Raw genomic sequence first — 23,226 nt, 5'->3', positions numbered from 1 at the left:
TGTTTCTGTCAATCAAGACCTTGGCAATATTGGTTTTGGACCCAAAACTTTTAAGATCGTTGATGGTGGATCCAAGGGAGCCACAGGACTGCCGAGTGTTGAGGTTGACGTCCACATTAGGGGGAACACATGTTCCTGTTCCATTTTCTGTCTCGTTTTCTGTGCCATCAATGCTAATAATGGAAGAGGGTTCTTCATAAGTCACACCCAACTTGTCTAGTTTTTTAAAATGCTTACCAAGCCGAGAAGGAGAGCCCACCTTCAAGTTATTTGGGTGAGGTAGCCTCCTAGTTCGGACGATAGTGCCGTTCTGTGCAAGGTAGATGTTCCCGTTGATGTTGCTGTGGCTGTTTGGGAGTCGGTTCCTCTGGATCTCTGTGGTGCTCTCCTCTCCTGTGGAGCTGGTCTCGTTCTCCTGATCTACTACCAGCTTGATCCGTGGCTTTTTCCCAGGCTAAGGAGGATAGAGGGTGTCAAGGTCAATATTTTAGTTTTTTCAGAAGGTACAGTAAACACACATTTCTCAAAAAAAAAGGGGAAAAAAACACTGCACACAGTTAGCTAGGTTATACTCTACACCAGTATCAAGATCACGGTATACACATTGAATTCTCCTCATAATTTACTCCCTTGTCCCAGAAAGAATGGCCAGAATTTTTGTTCAGATTCATTTAAACGTTTTTAGAGGAATGTACGCTCATGTGTATTTAAGGACTATCATGTGCTGAAAATGCCTTGCCCCAAACCCAATAAGACATACAAATATTAAAGTTAAATCTTTAAATGGTGGCATTAAAGTAATCTTTTAAGAGAAACTGTTGTTCTACTAAAGCATATCACTACAAACATGAAAGAATATCCTTTGAAAACCTGAAATCCAATTTTTTGATTACGTATCTGGAGTTCTGTTTGAATTGAATCCATTGTGAGAAATCTATGGATAAAAATAATACCGTTCCCAAAAATGTAATTATTTCAAACTCACAGAAAAACACTCAGTTAAAGCGGATAGTACTCTCGCATGCAAAATCTCACAGCAAAACAAGAGCATAATGTTATACAAAATGTAATGGCATAAAAACACCCAGGAAACATCAAAGAGAAGAATAAGTCAGGCAGGTAAGAAATAGAGCAAAGCTCTGATCATTTGCAGCAGGAAACCACAAAAGTTTTTGCTCAGGGGAAATGAAGAAAAGGTGAAAGCTTGAAACACCGTAGCAAGCAATATTTCTTCACTCCCATGCAAGGGTAATTGATTTTATTCACTCTTACTTCACAGTGGACTATATCTCTCTAGAAGGCAGTTGTGTTTCCCTCAGTCTCTGAATCAGCATCTGTCGTTGTTGAGTCTTTCGATGCGCTGCCAGATCCGGAACCACTGACTGAAGATTTGTCAGAGGAGATGGCATCCTCGTCCACCTCAGTGATAGGGGACAGTCCTCCGTATGTCTCTACAGAGGTGTTACCGATGCTTCTGCTATCAGAGCCGTAATAAGGACCACTGTAGGGTGCAGAAGGCCCAGGGTCCCCAGGCGACCCCCCGGACCTCCCTGTTGATGCGTCATCACTGAGCTCGCTGGCTGACTCTTTGCTCTCGTCAGCGGTCTCGGATTCTTCCTCATCTTCTTCTTCTTCTTCACTTTCCTCTGTGATTGTGTCCTCAGAACCATGGCTCAGGCTTGACTTCTGGGAATGCCGGTTGCCACTGGTGGAACGGGAACCAGCTGTACCCGTCTTGCTGCTCAGGGAACTCTGGTCTGTCATCTGACTGACGGACTCCGACCCACCAACGGACTCTGACTCAGACATTTTCCTCTGGCTGGACCCTCGAGATAAAGAGCCTTCACTTCCTGACACTGACTCTACCTCGCTGGCGGTCCCTGTTCCTGACTCGCCCTCACTGAGTTCTTCACTAGACTTCTCTAAGGTAACTGCACTTCCTGATGATCTGGTTCTCTTTGATGACCTAACACTTGAGCCTGATAAAGATACTGAACCGCTTGTGCTAACACTGCCACTTTCACTTCCTCTGGTACCATTCCCACTACCACTGCCACTTACGCTGTCACTACCGCTGCCACTACCGCTGCCACTACCGCTGCCACTACCGCTGCCACTGCCGCTGCCACTGCCGCTGCCACTTCTGCTGCCACTTCTGCTGCCACTTCTGCTGCCACTTGCACCTGATGTACTGCTTCCCTTGCTGGCTTCTGTAGCTGATGATTTCATGGAAGAGCGGGCGGAAGACCCACTTTCTCTAGTGCTCCCAGAACCCTCTTCTTCCTCAGACTCTTCGTCAGAATCTTTCTCTGTCCCCAAATCTTTTTCTGTGCTTGTTTCCTTCTCTGTTGCTGTGCCTGATCCTGATTCAGTTTCTTTCTCAGATTCAGACTCTTTCTCGGAGTCTGAATCTTTCTCGGTTTCTGATTCTTTTTCTGTTGCCGATGACTTCTCTGACTCTGAGTCCTTTTCTGAATCTGATTCTTTTTCAGTTCCAGATTCTTTTTCACTGATGGATTCCTTCTCTGTTTCTTCCCCTTCAGATTTTGACTTGCTTTCCTCATCAGAATCCCCTGGCTCCTCATCAGGCTCTTCTTCCGAATCCACAGTGCTTTCATTGGCATCATCACGGTCCAAGTCTACTTTAAGATAATCTCTGTCAACACTGCTTCTCTCCGAGGATTCCCCATCAGAGTCTTTCTCCTTACTGCTTCCACTTGCACCTGCTTCTGGCTCACTTTCTGTCACACTAATAGACACTTTAGATTTGTCATCCTCACTGGCTACTTGTGAAGCCTCCTCGTCTCGCTCGCTGCCTGTGGCCGAGCCCTGGCTCACACTACTCCTCGACTTCCTACGAATCTGCAACTTGTTGCCTAAGTTGATTTTCCTGAAAACTTTACCGAGCTTGCTGCGGGTATCAGACTTGCTGTCTATTGGTCCCATAACTGCTGGTCCGCCAGTCAGACTCTCTTGGCTGTCAATACGGCGGGCTGACATCAGCTTGGCATAATCCTTGTCCTTCTTCCCGGCACCAAACATCTTGAACATCTTGGCTTTCTTCCATGGAGATGGGCCAGAAGGACCCGACGGCTGTTCTCCCCCCTTGCTGGCTGCCAGGAGTTTGCTGAGTTTCATGACAGACTTCAGTCTCTTGGCAGCCTTAGAAGGCTCGCCACCCTCTGCTGGCTCAGCTTGTTCGATTTCATCTCCTGGCATGTCCCTAAATGCAACCCTTTTAGGTGGACCTCCACCACGGCCCCTGCCTCTGCCCTGGCCCTAAGACAGTCACATTTATTTTAGCAATGATTTTTAAACATAAAGCCACAATGTTTGTAGGCTTACTACTGCTGTATAAAAAACACACACAATGTTGAGATAATCTTTACATTATCAGATAGAGTAAGCAAAGGGAATACCTCAGTGCCACGAGGACCGTAGTAATACCCATCATCCTCCATGATCACCTCTCCATATTCATCGTACACTGGAGGTATTAGCCTCCTCCTACTGCCATACTGAGGAATATCATACCTGAGAAATAGATTAAAAACATAGGAAATGCAACAGAGTTTAGAAAGACTGTGGATTACATAATCATTTATAGTTGTATTCATTCCTAAAGTAAACCAGACAGCACCAACAAAAATAAGTTACTGATTATTATTTTTCATTAATCATGAATCAAAGTTGCTATATTACACTGGCCCCATTCACTGCTGCTTTTGGTCTCTTGATTTTATTGGCAATATTTTTAACTACATAGTCAATAATTTCTGTGAATATTAGCAAAAATCTCTACAGTTCACTTTGTAAGTAGGGAGCAATATAATAGAGGAAAAGACAGGCTGAAAATACTTTTCCTAAAATAAATATAGATGAGCACATATTTTCAATCTTTGTCAAAGGGGTTTTAATAGACTACACAGATAAAAACACATGCTGAGATGGGAACTTGTTAAGTTATAATTGATGCCTGAAGCCCATTAAATATTAAATATAGTTGCATAACTCTTGTTGTTTATTCACTTTCTTTTATTCCAGAGCATGTTTGGCTTTCATCAGGGGAGTATTAAATGATACTATTTATCCAAACAGTAGCTACTAAAGAGAAAAGTTGTATGTTCTGCCAAACGGCATTTAAATTAAAGTCAACATTTTAAATCATAAATCAATTTTTTCAGTTTCACATTTTTAAGACCTAAAAAATGTATCGACCTTTAGGTTATCTGCATTAGCGTGGTGGATGGCCTCACACAGTTTGAACATTGATATTTAACGTGTGAATGTTCTTCTTACTCTTCAATAATGAATTAGGGAAGAGTCTAGAAGGAAGACCAATGGCAATCGTGTCATATTGGGAACATGTGAGGACGGCTTACAACACAACCGGTTGATTGCTAGATTAAAAGCATGACTGCTGAATTAGTGTGCCCTTCAATGCAAACAGAACATCGCACATCAAAGGCATCCAGTCCCAGTGATGGTACACTCATTGGCAATAGCAGCTTTCATAGTGAACTTTGTGACATACTGTTAAAATATAATTACGTCTTGTTGCAAATGAAAGCCAGTGTATTTTAGACAACCTCAGCAACATCTGTAGTCATTTCTAGAGATTAGTTAAAATAAGTTGATGAGTAACTACAGGTAATTACCAGACTTAATTCTCATATGTACATTTCAAATTATTCATCAGATTTTACTTCAGAGTTTTAAGCCTGTAAAGTGCAAAATATTTTCCCTTTTTTTGATAAACTTGTGGTGCAAGTCACCTGCTGTAGAGCGGGAGGTTTTAATGAATACACATTTCTCAGCAGCTGTTACGGCTTTGAATTGTATGGTTTTCCTGTTAAAACCATATGGGCTATTTAACAGGCACGCCCAAACTCCCTCTATTCATTAAACCATGGAAAAACACTTTCACACACTAAGGTGCCTGACTCAAGAGATCATAATTGATCTCATTTGATGGGAGTAGAAAGGGTAAATGCTCTGATGCTATGCTGAAGGGGAAGCATAAGCATAAGTGATGCTCATCATTTTATTTTTCTGAACTTCCATAACATTCCCTCCATTCCTCAAGGATATAAGTAATGGGAGCTGGAAGACAAGGTCACAATGAATAGAGTCCTAACAACGTTATTTTTAGCAATGGAGATCACTTCCTGGATGAGAGAGTATGGCTGATGGGAGGTGAGACGGTCATGGGCTGCATGCTTACCCTTGGTCATAATTATAGTAGTCCTGTGTGTAGTACTCCTGGCCTGGGTCGATACCTGACTCCATTGAAAGTTCCTGTATTTTAGAGAGGCAGAGAAAGAAAATTATTCAGAACTCCTCAGGGAAAACCAGAAGAAGAAGAGCAGCAGCAGCAGCACACAGGGTGAGTAATACAGCAGAATGGACTACAATCCCGGTGAATTAAGAAAAGCAGGAGGGTTTCTACCTCAGGTCTCAGAAGAGATGGCCTCAGCAGTTGCTGTTGCTGCCAAAGATTAGTACAGAAGAAAGATAAGGTAATGAAAGGAAAGGAAAGGAGGGTTAGGAAAGACACAAACATAAGGAAGAGTTCACTCTACACATTTCAGATTTAAGCCAGTCAGTGCAAGCCTCCCTTATTTGCATCAATAATATATCTATGTGATACACAATGAAGGAGCAAGGTAAAAGATCATTATTATACTGATGGAAACAAAGCAAGGAAAGGAGGGAAAATGAAAGCCAGGCAGTGAAATAGGTAGGGAAATGCAACAAAAAAATAAAACATCTCATCTTCTTTTATTTGAAGATTACAAGAAAAAGGTTTTATTTGCTCATTAATTTATTTTTCCAACCCAGGAGAAAAACTCGTCCAAATTCTTATCTGCTATTTGACAGAAACATTGGGCACTACAACAGAATTGTAAATTAAACCTAAACTGTAATGTCAGTGTTAGAAGTCCTATCACCGGGATCTCATCTTAATCTCATTCAGTGCTTTCTATCAAGTGAGTTGTAGATAAGAATAATAGGATGTAAGCTGCTTAAAACTGCCTGGAGAGTGACAAAATGTCTCTGTGCAACAATAAGAAAAAAACATCACAACAGGAATGCTTACCTGTCTGCCATAGCCTCGCCTGCTGTGTGCCGCAGAAAGGAGGAAATAAGACAAATAATGAATACAGATTGGCAGCAACATTTTAAGTGGTTTAAGATAAATGAAATGTTACGTCTACAGGACTAGTGTGTCTACATTCTGCTGACCAGTGAGGAAGTTTCAGCTTTACTTACTGTGCATTTTTATATGTTAAATTACAGAGTTGCAGATATTGTTCAGTTTTAAAAAAGGGTGCCTAAGGCCGCAATGTTATCGTGCTGGTGTGGGCGGTTTTTCCCCTGTTATCTCATCCAAACAGGGTGGGAAAAAAAGATACAATAAATGCAAATATCAAAGAGGGTAAGAAGATTGCAATTTGAAAAAGTCAGTGTTTATACAGACATATCTAGCATCTTCGAACAGATGTGAAAAGGACATTGTGATTCATGGATGGTTTTACTGACTCAAACAAAGTTAATGAAACTGTCTTTGCTTATTACAAATAATGTGCCAATTCCGTTTCAACAGACAATGTTTTTTAAACTAAAATGAAGTAGGCAAATATTAGGATTCTCGAATGAATTAAAAACTACTCAGGGCAGCTCTTGAGGACAACAGTGCATCTGCAGTGCTTTTAGTACAAGTCAATGAGAAACTGCGAGTAATGGAGCAGCCCGGCTGAACCCTCCAATTTCACAAGCGTACAACTGTAGCCTGTCTGGGGCCAATAAATAATGACGACTTTCACACTCGGATATATGGCCAAGCAATGATGTGAGCTTCCTCTGGAGAGCTGTAATCTGTTATTATGGGCAGGGACCAGGGGACAGGGAACAGCCATATGGCCACACCTCCCAGGCAGAGAGGATGATGGGAGTGGGATCTGATGGATGACTTGTTGGCTTGGCTGCTGGCTACTACTTCTTCATGAAACATGGAGAAAAATGGACCACTGGACAGCAGCCGTAAGAAGCTTGCACAAGGACTTGGGGGAAGATGGGTGATAAGGTAATGTTATAGGTGAAAGAGATGAGCTCAGAATTACAGCAAGATTTGAATACTGATGAACCCAGTGTACCATATCGATAAAAGTAAGGTTATCTTAAAAAATAACTGGCTTCACTTTTTCCCAATACATATTTCTATGTAAAAAAGCATTAAAATATGTTATATTATTCTGCTGCCATTAACACCTTAAGAAACAAAACCAATATACCAAAACTATTGTAGCAGAAACACCTATAAGAATAGTTTGACATTTTGTGAAGTATGCTTGTCAAGAGTTAGATGAGAAAATGTTGCCACTGTCCTGTGTGAGAGCGCTATTGATATTCTTATCAAACTCTCGGTACAAAAGCTAATCAACGTATTCTCCCAATGTTGAACAATAACACAAAATATGATGCACTATGAGGTGCAAGAGCAGGGGGATGTTTTAATGCAACAAAGGATCTCTCTGATTAGCATTTTGTGTGTATATGAATGATTAATAACCTAGCCCTCTTTGGTTTTTGTAGTTTGACTAACTATGCTGGTTAATTTGAGACAGACAGTCTTAGTCATAAGCTTGGTGAAACGTAAAACATACTTTGGATTATTTTTTGGTTGCTGCAATGATTCATCAGCCAGGACACAATAGAATTTGATAAAACCAGATGGAAACAATTGCATATAAAGAATACCATCCATTAGGGCTGAATGCTCCTTGGGTTACAAAACCGCATGTGAGCCGCTTGCCTTTTAAAAAAGAGATTACCCCATGTAGTGAACATGGAATACAGAATTACCAGGCCTTCGATCTGCCCATCGGGGAATGTGTGATGAATCAAACATAACATTGCTCTGGAAGAGAGGTATGCTAAGACCATTTGCCTTAGGGCATGGAGGCTAAAACAAACACATGAAGGGTATGTGGGAGAAAGACAGAGAGGAGTGAACGTAAAGCACAAAAAGGAAGAGAGAGGGGGACAGAGGCCGCATTGCAATGAGTGTAAAGAAGATAATAGAATCTCCCGAGAACCACAAGAGAAGATTAACAAGAAGAGGCCAAGGATTGAAGGTATTAGAACTAACTACACAGGGAGAGGAAGTGGGAGAGAGAGAAACACAGACAAATGGTGCAGGCAGAAGGTCGAAGAGAAGGGAGAGGAAAGGAGAGGGTAACAGTACTTGACAGTCCCACAGGCAGCGGCCCTAGTTAACGATTGATTGGTTCTCTAATTAGCCTTTTCCAGTGTGCAGAACATCACAGTGACTGCTTTATCATGCTGGGAGGATTTCAGTACACATGTGAAAAGGCGGGTCCCCCAGAGGTTAGCTCTCCTCGTGAGCCAGCAGACCCTCTCAATGTGTTTTTATAGCTGACGTTACAATCAACTTTAGAGGATGTTCTCACTTATATCTCACATCATATCTGCATTCAACTGTATTATATTTAACTAAAAGGGTTTCCTGTAGCCTGCCTTGCCTTGTATCCAATTTGTTTAATTTGCATATATAGTTCTTAATTAGCTTTTTTTATGTGTATATTGTTCTGTTGCTGAGGGGGTAGATATGACAATTAGTTGTTTCTCTCTTTTGCTGCTTTATACATCTGTAAGGATAACTTCTTACATCCATCCACCACAGTAAGTTGTTTGTCAGAAACACCACTGCAACAACATCGGGAATATGCTACAAAAACAAATGTGCAATCATCCTTTCCTGAATTCTACAAAGCTCATTTCATAGTATTTGCTTACCTATGGGAAATTAGAAAAAACAGAACACATCCAACATTATGTTTTCTTCTTTTGCTTCACTTAGATTACACTGCACGAAGCAATAACATACTAAATGCCCATGCTCTTCGCTTATGTGAAAAAGAAAATGAGCAATATGCAGACAGTAAACGGTTGAGGAAACAGACCCCAGGGTTGCAGGAATTATAAATGTTGCTGTTTAGTGTAATTTAATTTAAGTAGCTTTAGTAAAGCAGTGGTTAAACTAAGATAATGAACTGAAATAACTTGCTAATACCATGATGAACTGACTAAACTGATAATTCAAGGGTATGGTTATCATAGATCTCATAGCAAATTAACTGAGCCAAACTAATGCTGTATATGCAAGCCTCTTTTATGTACTAATACAAGGCTGCAAGCAAATCGTATGACAGAGCTGAGTACATTTCTTGGCAGCTGGCATTATAATTTGATTTCCAAGTACAAAAGCATTATTTTAGAAAGACAAACACAGTCAGCATTTTTTTAAAAAGCTTAAACTAAAACACTACCCACTGTGCACAAAATAATGATTATTTAGTAACAACAGAAAAGCATGCATGTATACGAATAAATGGAAAATATGAGTGTGTGGAAACAGAAAGAAAAAGTCAGAGCACTGTTGATTGAGAGTCCTCATCACTGGTTGGGCTGTTCAAGTTCAAATGGCTTGGCTGCTGAGTGTCTCCTGCCATATTCAGTTCACTTGTTTCATTTTCAGCCCAGTTCATACTTGTTGTTGAGTTGATTTGACCTGCAGAGCTGGAGTTGGTTGTTTTTGGCGTGCTCTGCTCATCGCAGGGATCAGAGCTTTGCAGTCTGTCAGCACCTTCTGATTCTTCAGTCATTTGTGGTTTTTTGTTAATCTTGGGCACCTTGCAGGTTTTGTCGACTTGGCTGTACAGGTTGGCAACAGACCTCTCTATGTCGGCTAGATTCTCGATGTTTTTCAGGATCCCTTTAAGCTCCTTCTTCCCAATATCAGCTTTTGATTGGTCAAGAGGAGCCGGGTGTTTTCGTTCTGAAACAGGGCGAAGTGAGGACACAGGCGGCAAAGTTGTAGGGAGAAAACGGACAACCGGGCGCGTCTCATTGCTGATTGCGGGGAAAGGTAAGGAAGGAAGAGGCGGTGGAGGTTGGGGTGCAACCCGTTTATTGGCTGGAGGAGGAGAGCTTCGAGGGGTGTCTTGAGGTTTATCAAGGCAGGTTGTTGAAGGGAGAGAAGAAGGTGGACTAGAGGGAGGAGATGTGGGTGGGGGAGGTGGATGTTGCCGAGGAGGAGGAGGAGGAGGAGGAGGAGGAGGAGGAGGAGGAGGAGGAGGAGGAGGAGGAGAAGGAGGAGGAAGAGGAGGAGGAGGAGGAGGAGGGGGATTTTCTGGTGGATCTGGTATGATCTCCACATTCTGAAATGGTTGAGCTGTCAGATAGCTTGAAATGCTGGGGCTGAACTTCTCAGGATGGGTGGAGTCTGTCTCTGGCCAACCAGGGGCAATGAGTCATCTCCCTGAGCGATAATAATGCTGGGGGGCAAATCCTTGCCCACAGAAGTGGGGCTGTAGCAATAGTCCATTATAGAGAACAGAGTTTCTGAGGTCAGCTCCAGAACGTCATCACTGTCTCTATCACTCACAAGGATGGTAGAAAGGGAGCCTTGGGAGCCCCAGTTTTGCTTGAGGGTTGGTTCCTGGAGGGACTGCTGCTCAAACTGCCTGGCCTGCTCACGGGCTGACAACTTGCTCGAACTCTCCAGCCTTCGCCTGTTCCTAATTTCTGCTTGGAGTATTTGAAACTCCCAATCATCTGGGTCCATAAGAGATGGTCTCCTTGGCCCGTCATAACCCTGCAGCCCCACGTGAATGTGAGCAGGCATCGACCAGACATTGTCTGACCCTGCTGAGTAGGAGGGAGAAAAGGAGAACCGCTTTTCAGAGCAACTCTCCCCACGTGGAAAGGCCTCAGGACTGCTGAGGGGGCTGTTGTCATCGTACACTGGGTTGTGAGTGGTTAGTGGGTTGTGATCCGAGAGGAATGTCACGTTGCTCTCTGACTTAGGCAAGTTGACATGCAATGCCCCGTTGCTGTGGGCTGCCATGGTGCGACAGGCGAAGTTGTTAAGAATCCTCTGGTGGTTTGCTTCTTCAAGGACATACTTTTTAGCCCTGGCCCAGTAAAAGGTTGAGGTGAAAAAGAAAAAAGACTTGAAACAACCGAAAGTTAAAGGAAGAGCTAAGCAAAAAAAGAGGGGGATGCAAAGCAAAACCGCTATCATTTTATTCTGCATTTTAACTGAAATATGACTCTTAGTATTGTGACTGTTATTAAGAACCTCTGCACAACATACTCCAACAGATATATGTTTGTTTTTAAATGTTATAAACATAGATTACATGTTAATAACTTTCTAAGCTCATACTGAATAATTACAATGTGATTAATATTGAAATAGTAAAGCAATCATTCCCAAAAATAGGATGGGCGATGGTCTTAAGATACATAATAATGCAAATCATTACCATCATAACCCCATATTGGATGCATTAGTGCAATCAGTCACAATACTAGGAGATGTGAAAGTAAAGTCAAAGTTGCTGATATCTAATGGGGAGTTAGAGAGGAGACAGCTGTAGGCATATCTACTTTGGTGCACTATCGCTTTATTTTTTTGACTACATAGTAGGGGTTTCTCGAAGCTTTGGAAAACTGCTTCCATCTGCTACCACAATTTCAATTAACAAAAACAGGATATGCCATTCTAAGGGTATTCATGATAAAGGGAGAATTCTAGCATATGAATACAAGTGAAATCTACATTAATTGTCTCTATACATTGAATATGCATATGCTCAGCAAGATAGATGGCTGACATCATATGTTTTGGGATTACTTACTGCAATCTGAATCCAGAGAGACAAGGAATAGAAATGATGGAAAAGATAGAAACACAGATAGTAAGAAGACCAAAGCAGAAATGTCATGGGAGTGGAAGCGTAAGCTCAAGGGTACGTCAGTACTGTACTGATTTATTTGCTGTGTGCACTGAGAATATGCAAAACCATTGGCACTAACAAAAAGAACACACACACTCACACTACAGCTCACTGCATAGACAACGTTGTTATAAACATGGCGTTTGAAAGTCTTTTAATGGGGTTGTTTATAGGAACTTTCCTTGTTCCTAGCGCAGGCTATAAAATAACCCCCAAAATAAATGTTGCTTGGCTACAAAACGATTCCCCAAGAGAGCTTTCCTCCTGCTACAGAATCAAAAGCTTCTGCTTATTGTTGAGTGTTGGTCAACATCTGCTATAAACATTCTTTACAGCTTGCCGTTAAATTTCAATTTCTGTTTTTAACAGCCATAGTGATGGTAGTGGTAGTATTTCTTTAAAATGCTTTAAATCAAAAGGATTAGTCCCAGCAGGGCAGCAGCTTCAATTCAGCCTCATTTAATCAGCAGACATCAACATTTCATTACACTTTACGGAAAGTATTAAAAATGAAAGGTGAAATCGGAGGGCACAACACTCTGAAAATAAAGGTAAGCTCAGGAACCATTCAATGTAGGTATTAACCGTTGGAAGATTTAAAGTAATTTATGAAAATCAACGATTAAGCATAGCCAGATTTTGTTTTTGTTTCCATTTCCAGTTTACTATGTGGTATTTTATGAACCATAACACACTCTTACCTTAAAGGGTTGTGCAAAAATGTATACACAATCAAATGTGAGCACATACATTAGGGATGAATTATAATCCCCAGTTGTGCAGCCGCATCCATTCTTGTTCGCAGATATCTAAAGTTGATCAAAGCTTGAAAGACAAATAGTAGGGTGCCCCATTCATACAGCTACTGATGTGTCTTAAGCAGCAGGTGGAGGACAGGTCGGCCGGCAGAGCTGCCAGCAGTTATTAGGAAGCTTTGATTATGAATTCTCAACAAAAGTTTGTGTGAAAACCAGAAAAATAGTTTAGCATTCAACCTGAAAGCATTTATTCTGAGTTATTTCCCACAGAAAAGCAAAAAACGGACCTGCAGTGCTAGTTCCTGCTAATCATGGGAATGGGTGGGATGGGTGAGAAATAATGGAGGGTCAGGGTTGGCTCACCTGGTGCTGTCGCCAAGCTCCTCGTAAAGGTTAGCAGTGGGAGCAGCTGCTGGAGGTGCTTTCCCTCCTGGTGGTAAAGCCATCTGAATTCTGGCAGTTTTGGCACACTCAGCCTGTCGCCTGTGCAAAGTGTTAACATTTACAATAACCCAAAAATGTGATTCTAGTCCACATGCAAAAAAACAGAAAACAACTCAAACACAAGAATACAAAGAAACATTAACCCACAATACAAGCCTTTGCCTCCTTTAGTTAAGAATGAACTCCTCTCTACTCAAACAGTAGTGTAGTGTGGTTACAAAGAGAGTAGAAGTCTGGCACATCACTTATTCATGAAGTCTACCATGAATTAACCATGTGTTTTCACAAGGCATTTTTACTAAAAAGAAGCACATGCAGTAAGAGGAGGTAAAACTAAAGTTACTGTTGTGTTCAGTTATTAAAAAAGAAATATAACTTGATATAGTTGGATAGGGAGATGAACATATTTTCACGTAGGTCACCATGAATGTTTGTACAAAAGGACATTAAGTAGTATGACACCTAACAACTGAAAGGTCATTGTAGATGCTATGATTTGTTTTCAGCTATCTATTTTCAGAGTTACATGCAGGGCAATTATATTGTAACTAGCAGGCTTTTTAGAGCTGAAGGCTTTCAACAGAGGGACGAGCGTACTGTTAGAGGTCAGTAAGCGGGTATAAGCACAAAGCTATACATTTTTTTTAAACTTTGGGTTGATTTTTCTTTTGAATTTCATCAACATTTCAACATGATAAGAAATTCGATAGGTAAGGTACAAGATAAATCAGTGTTGCTTTATATCATATTCTGGTAAATATTTAAAAAGGGAGGCAATATGTAGCATGCCTTTTTTCATTATCTTTACACATCTTTTAATCACTTATGATTAATTAAGATGAGAACAATTGTACTCCACACACACACTTCATACATGAACAGCGCTGAGTTGTAAAAGACAAGAATAATTACTTACTCTTTGAACCTGGTGTTACAATTTGATTCCGGAAAAAGGAGAGAGATAGGGGACAAAAGAAACAAGTAATTACATCATTTGTCAAAAGTGTAACCCCGCTAAAGGTTAATTAAATAATGGACAATATTCATGCGTCCTAACACAGAGAAGAGAAGATCTTTGTAAAACACAAAATGTTCTTTTCTGTTTAATCACAAAACAGGAAAATACGTTTTGCACTTTCTTTCCCATCCCTATGCAAAGCTGGAAGCAGCCAAGCCTCGATCAGTGACTACAGGGCAACATGAGAAAGTAGCCATTGCTTTCTTTCTAAGTGTATTTCCTATGCTTCATGTCACCATTACTTATTCACAACAACTGGTAATTATTCCACATGACTACACAGATACATCTTTGAAATATGACGCTTGTTCCAAAAACGTACAGCAAATTCTGTTAACACAAAAAATATTTTGTAAATCAGTTAAATTTTTATAAAAGTAATGACGCCACTAACAAAGTGCCATCTGCTGTGACAGTTTGTGTGTTAGGTCTAATGTCACCACAAACAGCTTTCTGCTGTGTGTTTAGTCAGTAGTTTTGCGTAAGGACAGCCACTCTGCCCATCTGCCGTGAATTAACATTTTCCAAACATCCCCATTTAGGGAACGTTTGCAGCATGCGAACAATTAGATGCGATAAGATCCAGAGTCGTGTGAACCAAGACCTCAACTACATCACCTTTGATAAAAAAAAGCCTCATACTTCTCCAAACTGAACCATGTGTGTGTGTGTGTCTGTGTGAATGAGAGATAATGCAAGCCAGACACTGTTTATTGTGTGTGTGTCAAGCAGAGATGATTAAGTTGCGTGAAAGCGCACTGTGACGGTCACAATTGGCTGTAGATATTTGTCACAAATGAGTGTTAATTAATCTGCTTTCACAGAGCATGAGCAGGAAGATTAGCCCAGCAGAGTGCGCAGTCAGCATATCTTATGAGAGCGAGAGAAAGACAGAGATAAGAGAGCGAGAGAGAAAGAAACACAAAACGGCAGCAGCAAAGCAAGTAGCGCCGGTCCCGGTTGCTCTTAAATACTTGAATAATACACCTTTCAACAAAGCTGTTAGTGGTTTTATTGGGTCTATTCTAACAGGCCACAGGGTACCGGATGAACACAAAGGTTTAAATTACAACAATAAATATCCGATTTGTATGTGAAGAGCAAACGCTTCAACTAAAACCGGGTGTAACACAAAGTCTTCCAAGGCAATAGTCCGTCTAATGAAAATGTATTCCCCTCTTAATTTCCTGACAACTGGTTAAATATGATTAATGGGTTACAGAAGCCAGAGATGATCACTGAGGAGAGAGTACTCACTGTTTGTAGGTGACCATGACGATGAGGATGGCAGGGATGCAGCAGAGGATGATGATGATGGCCAGGGCCAGGAGAGCCCCCTCTGTGTAGCCCACAGCCTGGGCCGCTTTCTTCAAACTGGCCACAATATCTGGAGAGCGGATCTCCAGGATGCGGCCACCCTCGCCAAGTAATGGCTGGAACTCCTTGTTGATCTCCAGCACATTCCCATCAAGAAATCTGTGATTATAACACATAAAATAAAGGGGACGATATTGTTATTGTAGCAGTGCAGTTTATGTTGCAAACTCTTGTTGTATGTACCTTAAAGCAGCTGTTATATATATTTTTGTTTTTACTGTAGCAAGCAGATGGGTGCAGGGGTAAAATTAGAAAAACCCACAATACGCTTCTTACGTATGGCAGATGACACAGTCAACTAAAATAGAGCTAAAAGAGATCACCAATTGAATGATACGGTTGCTTTGTAACGTGATGAACGGGGATGTAAATGTTTGTGCTTCCCGATTGTTTTCACTGTGCTCAAGTGGCCCAAAGAAAAACGTTTTTTGCGTGTTAATTAACTCATTAGCTGAGATAATTATTTCGAGCTTTTCTGGTAATTAAGATCAACACACGCTGCAATTTTAGTGTATACGATTTCTCGAAAGGACATATACCACTGAGACCTTTCTCAGAATCAGAATACCTTTATTCGTCCCACAGAGGGGACATTTTCAAACAGAGGGGACATTTTCAAACAGAGGGGACATTTTCTACCATATGCGTTGATTCACCCTTCAGAATTTAATTCCAGTTACTGCTTTTTTTCAAATGTTATTTTGTATCAAAAGCCAGTGTGGCTTTCACAAAAGGAGTGAGCACAGTGCCACATCCAATTACAATCATTTTTGCTTCTCTATAGATAAATAAACAAGGGGAAATCAAGGTTATCAACTGACTTCCCAATCTATCCTCTAAAAAATGTTAAATATTAGACAGTTGTTTTCAAGGTGGCATAAGGACACTCTTAAAAGCAAGAATATACTAACTGTTCTCTTTCTCCTTATGTGATCTGCCAGCAAAGTCGAAGATATACTACATGCAATTACCCAACAACATTGTGAGACATGTCCTGACTGCATGAAAAGCCTTTTTTCCTTTAGCCTGAGTGATTTTTCTGACAGTATCTGAATCTAAGGAAGAAGATTTACATTAAAGCAGGAATGTAGAAAGCCTCTTTTCAAAATAAGCTGATGACCACTAGTTTAAAAAAAGCTGTTCTTATGACACAAGTACCCCCGTCTCAATGGCTTTCAGACTCAATCCCCTACTTTGAAGCCATTGAAGCACTCTTCTGATCCTCAAGGACACCTAGATAATGTCTATAGGTTAATTCATTAATATACAAAATGCACCTCTTAACGTCATGTGAATGGATCACTTCCACATGAACTGAAATTGTGACAGTCTCACTCAGAGGAAGGTTTAACACACAGAACAGAGTTGGCAGTTACAATGCGTGAGGAGGAGTAAATACAGAAGATGGTGTCAGATCAATGTAAGGCAAACAGGGGGGCAAGGTTGTTGAGAGTGAAGGGGACGACTCGGAAGGGGGCTGGGGGGGAGGGGATTCCTATTGATTGGCAACTCTCATGCTCTGGTGGAGTATCCTTTTCAAGATTGGAGTCTGATTGGTTTGACAGAAGGGCTAGGAAATGTGAAAGGTGGGATTGTCCTGAGACGCCAGCTCAGGTCATTTTTCTTCTGAAGTTCCTAGGTGCTTTAATAGCACATGAACAGGGCCTTCAGTTGTCAAAGAGGGCTTCAGCACACATACATTTCTCTGTCTCAAGTCCCCAAACAAAAGCAATAAAAACATGTTGCTGGCATATCTCCAGGCTCTTCAAAGCACTGGTATAGTGGGTTGAACGGACTGACTTAAATACTCCCTGCTACACTCTGCTGTGGTCACTCCCTATAATAAACACCCCCCCCCCCCCTTTCCTCTGTCTTTATGTCGATGACATCGAAGATTTGGTGCACCTGCAGGATAATCAAAGTTTTATAAAGAAAGTAAAGGCAGAGCAAAAGATGGGAAGCTTTTGAAGAAGAAACCATGGGGAGCCTGCTGACTCACTTTATAGAAAGAGGGCAAAGAGAGACTGCAGGGAGGAAGACATACAGCACAGAGGGGACATTAGGACATCAACTGCAACCAAATGGTGGTCTGTACTTCTTGTAATAAAAAAAAAAACTCTCACTCACTTGAAGAGCTCCTTGGGTGAAATGGCCCTGTTGGTTAGCGGGTCAATGGCATACACCATCAGGTCCGACTTACTGTAGTCCTCAAGTTCAAAGCCATCGCCATGACGACGCGGACCAATTGACTCCACAATCACCTTGGCCCCGGGAATCTGATCCTGGACGTGGCGCTCCAGAATACTGAGATGAACACAAAACCGCATGTCAAACTCTATGAAGAAAGCAATAGAGGAATAAAAAAATACCTCAATTTATATAAGCAAAAAATCCAGGTTTGTATTGGTTCAAACTATTTCCTGGACCTCTGCATCCAAAGCAATTTGAGAGCCACTAATCTTAAGTACACCTTTCTGGCAATGATTGTCCCATTGGGTTGCATTATGCTTCTCCACACTAGGCTCCTGGCAAAGCAAGGCTTGATAATCCTTTCAGGTGGGGAGAAATCCACACCTTAAATTACAGCCAATAAAAGAAAGCCTGGCCGTCTGCCTCTGCCAAGGTGGATAAACAGTTTGAGCACTCAGGTAAAATGGTCCTGGATCATCACCAGCACTGTGCAAAATCACAGACCTCTCAAATGTCAGCACTGCAAGGAGCTTAACATGACTAATTTGTGTGTTTTTCAGCCTAAAGAGCCGAGTCACTTGTGAGAAACGCAGCTTGCTCTTGAAAAACAACTATTAACACTCATTTGCCTTTCAGATTGACTAATTGGACTAAACATGGTGCCCAAAGACCTGCAAAAAGATGTTTCATGAATCTCTATCATTATTTAATTTCGGACAAGGACAACTGACTGTAGAAAAAACTGTCTTATTGGCTATCCATGGTCTCAATTGATTGGTTTATTGAACAACAACAAACATGTTGAACGTAACATTAATTCTACTTAGTTCCTGTTTATTTATAATAGTCAGGCACAACCATACATATCCTTCCAGACTTTCAACAAGGATATGTTATACAAATTAAGGCACAACTTGAACCTAGTTAACCTCATATCATAGCTCAGCACAAAACATTGTAATTCATTTCCAGTGTCAATTTTCGACAATTTTCGAGGTCGAGAAATTGTGCTGAAAATAATTTGTTACGCTGACGAGAGTGGGATAAAGGATGGGTAAAAGGAAAACTGTCTCTGCCTGTTTAACCTTCTTATAACACAATAAGTTGTTTTACATTAAATGTAACACAAACTTTCAAACCAAGTATTATTCAAACATAGACACTGTTGTTCTAATTGGACTGGGTAATATTTTCTGTTCATATTTGAATCATGGTAAATGCTGTCTTACCTAATGAGCTCCTCCCTATGCTCCTCCACTAAAGCGGATGGGACAGTGGACACAACGACCTGCATGTCCAACGCGTTGACCACAGAAACCTGAGAGATACAAAGATAGAGGGAAATAAATAAAGTAAAACAGATAGAAGAAAAATAGCGATTAAGCCTTTATGTCACATGTCCTACTATGAGTTTGATCGTTAGAGCCGGTGTGACCCTCTCATTATGTGCCTATATTGGTGAGATCGATGCAGCAAACTTAACAGGACTTCATTTTAATGCCTGCAGTAAAGTGAATAGGCAACAACCTCTTGTGCTCTGAAGTCAAATTTCCAATGCGAATCCCGTAAAATTAGGTTTGCCTTGAAAATTAACGAGCGCCATGGTTACGCACTCGCTGCTCTCTCATATCCAGGCAATGTCCCAGACCTTCCTGCTGTCTCGTTAGAGGCTTGTCAGCCAGACATATTTCACTGAAATGAAAAATAAGCCTTTCCACAGTAAGGAAAGATAAGCATTGAATTGAGGGCAAAGCTGTGCCCAATCATAACGTATGTGTGGGGAAAGTATTGTAAAAATAAAAAATCTACTAAGACAAGTGACACACAGACATGCACACAGACACAAACAGAAACATATCATGTGTATTAAGTTGATGGCTAAAATGAAGTCTAATTGGATCATCAGCCATTGGCAGAGGCCACATATTGTGTGTCCTGTACCTACTGCTAATAATTCAAGTGACTGCAACCAAAACATAACCTTGAGTAAACAAAATCTAAAATAAATTACCTCAATACAAAAATGAGTATGAAGAAAACATAACAGATAATTACAAATGACAAAAACAAATATACACATGGCTGTTCTTCATGGTAGGCATCTTTTGATGAGTTATTAAATGATTTCATATTATCAGGCGGACATGAGAGTGGATTCAATCTCCTCATCTAAGTCTGCCAAAAAACAAGAAGCGTATTTCTCAAAGTATTGAACCTTTTACTTTTAAACCTCAAAAGTCCAATCCAAGTAACTTAACTGATGTCACTTTTAATTTTCTCAGACTTGACAAAGCTCCTCCAAAGCCACAGAAGACCTTACTCAACATTTTTTTTTCGGGATGCGCAGCAGTCCCTCAATGATCACTAAATTGACATTGACGTGTAAAATGGGTGGAATGCCCCTTTGATAAGGCTTTCCAGTATCAATGAATTACAGAGAGGTGACATAGCAAACCCATTCCATATTTCAAAAGCCTGTTCTCTGCAGAGATACCATGCTGTGACAGCGACATGCAACGTGAAATCAATATGTCACTGCCGCACGGGTGACATGTAAGTCAAGGACTAACACATAGCTTTCACCTACGTGCACACAGAGCAGTTCAGTATGTGCAGTATGTATTTTGATGGGTACAAACAGATACACTATAAAAGGCATCTTACTGGATACTTACCACCACATCAGCATTGCTGCTGAGACCTTTTCCATAGTTGTCTGTGGCAATAACTTCAAACGTGAAATAGGACCTGCGCATATTTCGAAACATGGTGGCCGACTTGATGACACCTGTGTAGGTCTCAATGACAAAGCTGTCCTGGCCCTCTGGTGTGGGTGGGATAATCAGGCGGTACGCCATCCGACTGTAATTCCCAGTGTCCTTATCAGTTGCCTGCAACACACGAAGAACACATATTTGTTAGACGGGAAATATGTCTTTTTAACTCAAAACAACACAATTTGTTATTTGAAAAGCCTACGCCACATCCATCAATCAATCTTAGTTCTTGACCATGATGGTACTGTTTTGTGGCAGGCATATATCACTTCTGGCCACTCACCAATCAGGGATAAAGCAGGATATATTTGCTCTTTGACAGCCAACAGGGCATGCCAGAAGAGTAATACGCTTGAAAGTCTGCATGAAAATACTGCAGGCGCAGTTTCTGTTGCGACCCCTTGTGGTGCATCGATCTCGCTGTTATGTATCGCATTATTAATGTGCATCTCGGTGACAAATCAAAACTATTCAATTTTGTCATGACAACAGACCATCAGCGCTGTCTGATTATAGGACTGTTTTTCTTGATGGCAGCATTGCCTTTAGTGCATCCATCATCTCCTGCCATGGTGTTATGTTATCTAATGATGTCAAACCACTGATGGACAACCATTATAACATTATGTTAAACTACACCTGCTGGAGAGAGGTAATATGATACATTGTTATGATGAAAGTACAAATAATAAGTGCTTCAAATTTGAGAAGCACATTATAATTAAGGATTGATTTAAACAATGTTTTCCATTTCTTAAATCAAAACAAAAGTGACCGGCGAGAAAAGCATTCAGTCCTCAATTTATGAGTATCATAATTTGCACGAGGCTTGTCGAGGCACTCTGTCATTGTTGGCAAAACCACAGAATTCTACTATCGACCTCTGAGGCACATATTCTGACTGGCCAGTGAGCTCACACACAGGCATCAATTTTCAGAGCGCTTGTCTGTAGCAAGTGACACTGACAAATAGGAGCAATCTCTTTTTTTTCCATTCCAGCTATTGGAGAAGGAGGAGAAGGGGGGAGGGGTCCCAATGAAAGAGCTGAATAAATCAGCATTGAATACTATAAAACATATGTGTAACAGCATCATTTTTATAGCACAAACCTTTTAGGTTTGTAGACACTTGGGGGAAAACTATCAGAGTTGTTACAGAAGTAAAGAAGTTGTACTATAAGACAGCAACAGGAAACATGTATTGATGGTTTACATTAAACATTGAAAGCTAATAGCATCTGCTTGTTGTTGAAAAAGCTTGTTTCACCGTGTTTAACACATAAGGTCATGCAGTCATTTGGCTGCCCACGAATCTACTTACTTACCAATTAAAAAAAGGGTCAAGTAAGTACTCCAGGGAAATTATAGATAGCACTTGACCCATAACTCTACACTTTGGTGTCCATTCCAAGTTAAAGGAAAGACAGGAAAGGGATTCTGAACTGGTTGTGGTGATGAAACTGGCCATTGATGATATTTTCATTGCTACTTGTACATCTGAACCTACACTAAATAATTGTTTTACATATAAAGAGGTCATGGGACATGACCATGATACATCAGTCATTATTTTGATATGATTTATCTTGAAAGATTTTGCTCTATACTACTTCGAAGCTGGAGAGACTTACATCCGTCTTCAACATTTCTGTTTGTGCCCAACACACTCTACACTTTGCTAATCTATAAATAAATTAAATTGCCTCTGACAATCAGTTTATTACCAGGGGTAAATGTTATGTAACAATTCGCGTTAAGACACAGAAGTAACAGCAGGACGTACCCAGATGTAATCATTAATTCAAATTGTCTGCATCCCATTAACCATTATCCGGTTGCAGGGTCATGGTATTGTGCATGTTGATTACTTCATGGTATCCTGGGACATGTAAATGGAATTAATCCATTTTTAATGTTGTAAACTGCACCTAGCGTGTACTGCCATGATAAGTCAAGATGTCGGCTATGAAACGTGTTGAGGACTAAATCTACTTCAGTGTCTAAACCTTGAAGGCCTCAAATCAATTCACAACAAACGGACATTGGCTTTACTAAATGTATTTGTAACAATAGTTTTGTTTCTTATAATCACTTTTAAGGTAAGGTGATTTATTTAGTTGTAGCTCAAATAATGCCTATACTTATCTCTTTGAGATTCTTTGATTCTGCTTTAATGTGTTTGGATTATTTTATTACTTTTATAGGTATCTTTTAAAAGTTGTTATCTCTCCACATCAAATAATCGGTCTTGAAAATATATATGCAGTAAAAACAGTATTCACTTAGCTTTACCAAGTTCTTGAGGAATGTTTCTGTGTGCTACAAGAGCTTATTTTAAGGATTATACCATAAGCATTAAAGATTCACTTATTTAACTGAACAAAAAGCACACCTAGTTTTATTTGAGACCATCGATAGAATACATCTAAGACTCAGGCAGCCAATAGTAATCCTATTTTTTTACTGCAACAAATTTCTTGTCTATTCTTTTTTTTTTTTGATGAGTGACAGCTGCCGCTTCTGTTTCCTTTGATGATTTAGGAGGATTTTCCTTCATGACATTGTGCTCCTCAACTTGCCTGCTAGATATAACACCCAATTTAAAAAAACACATTGAAGATTATAATACCGGCCCAGGTTTCCAGCCAGGTTCCAATTTAATAAAAATGTAAGTTAAATTTAAAGTTACCTTTCACCTCTAAAATGTTGGGAAAAGTGGAAGTGAAATCCATTATGCATTATATAGTATTTCTACATTGTTGGTCTGTGTTGTTGGAGCCAGAGACAGTTCAAAGGATTTTTGAGCATTCTTGTTGAGCACTAAATTCTTCATA

The 23,226-nt window shown here is 40.5% G+C and overlaps 2 protein-coding genes across 2 annotated transcripts in view; both read right to left on the bottom strand.

Moving 5' to 3' along the window:
• Positions 1–326: 326 nt before the first annotated feature.
• LOC134859160 (protocadherin-15-like) overlaps positions 327–23,226 on the bottom strand; it is a 133,624-nt gene continuing 110,724 nt past the window's right edge. Inside the window, exons 28-39 of the mRNA XM_063875496.1 lie at positions 20,291–20,506; positions 18,845–18,933; positions 17,553–17,729; positions 15,306–15,524; positions 13,947–13,955; positions 12,950–13,069; positions 6,101–6,122; positions 5,450–5,488; positions 5,225–5,298; positions 3,420–3,534; positions 1,273–3,279; positions 327–454 (exon numbers count right to left, since the gene is read on the bottom strand). Of these exons, the coding sequence (XP_063731566.1) occupies positions 1,294–3,279; positions 3,420–3,534; positions 5,225–5,298; positions 5,450–5,488; positions 6,101–6,122; positions 12,950–13,069; positions 13,947–13,955; positions 15,306–15,524; positions 17,553–17,729; positions 18,845–18,933; positions 20,291–20,506 (3,066 nt within the window). The 3' untranslated portion in view covers positions 327–454; positions 1,273–1,293. The remainder of the gene's footprint in view (positions 455–1,272; positions 3,280–3,419; positions 3,535–5,224; positions 5,299–5,449; positions 5,489–6,100; positions 6,123–12,949; positions 13,070–13,946; positions 13,956–15,305; positions 15,525–17,552; positions 17,730–18,844; positions 18,934–20,290; positions 20,507–23,226) is intronic.
• LOC134859136 (protocadherin-15-like) lies at positions 6,196–11,770 on the bottom strand (the record flags this gene model as incomplete). Its single annotated transcript, XM_063875473.1, is given in 3 exon segments — positions 6,196–10,294; positions 10,297–11,000; positions 11,730–11,770. Coding segments are annotated over 3 exon segments (1,587 nt in total), but the record flags the coding sequence as incomplete, so codon positions are not given.

This window comes from Eleginops maclovinus, chromosome 22 (assembly GCF_036324505.1).
Source record: "Eleginops maclovinus isolate JMC-PN-2008 ecotype Puerto Natales chromosome 22, JC_Emac_rtc_rv5, whole genome shotgun sequence".
NCBI lineage: Eukaryota > Metazoa > Chordata > Actinopteri > Perciformes > Eleginopidae > Eleginops > Eleginops maclovinus.
This window is presented reverse-complemented; position numbering and strand designations above follow the sequence as displayed.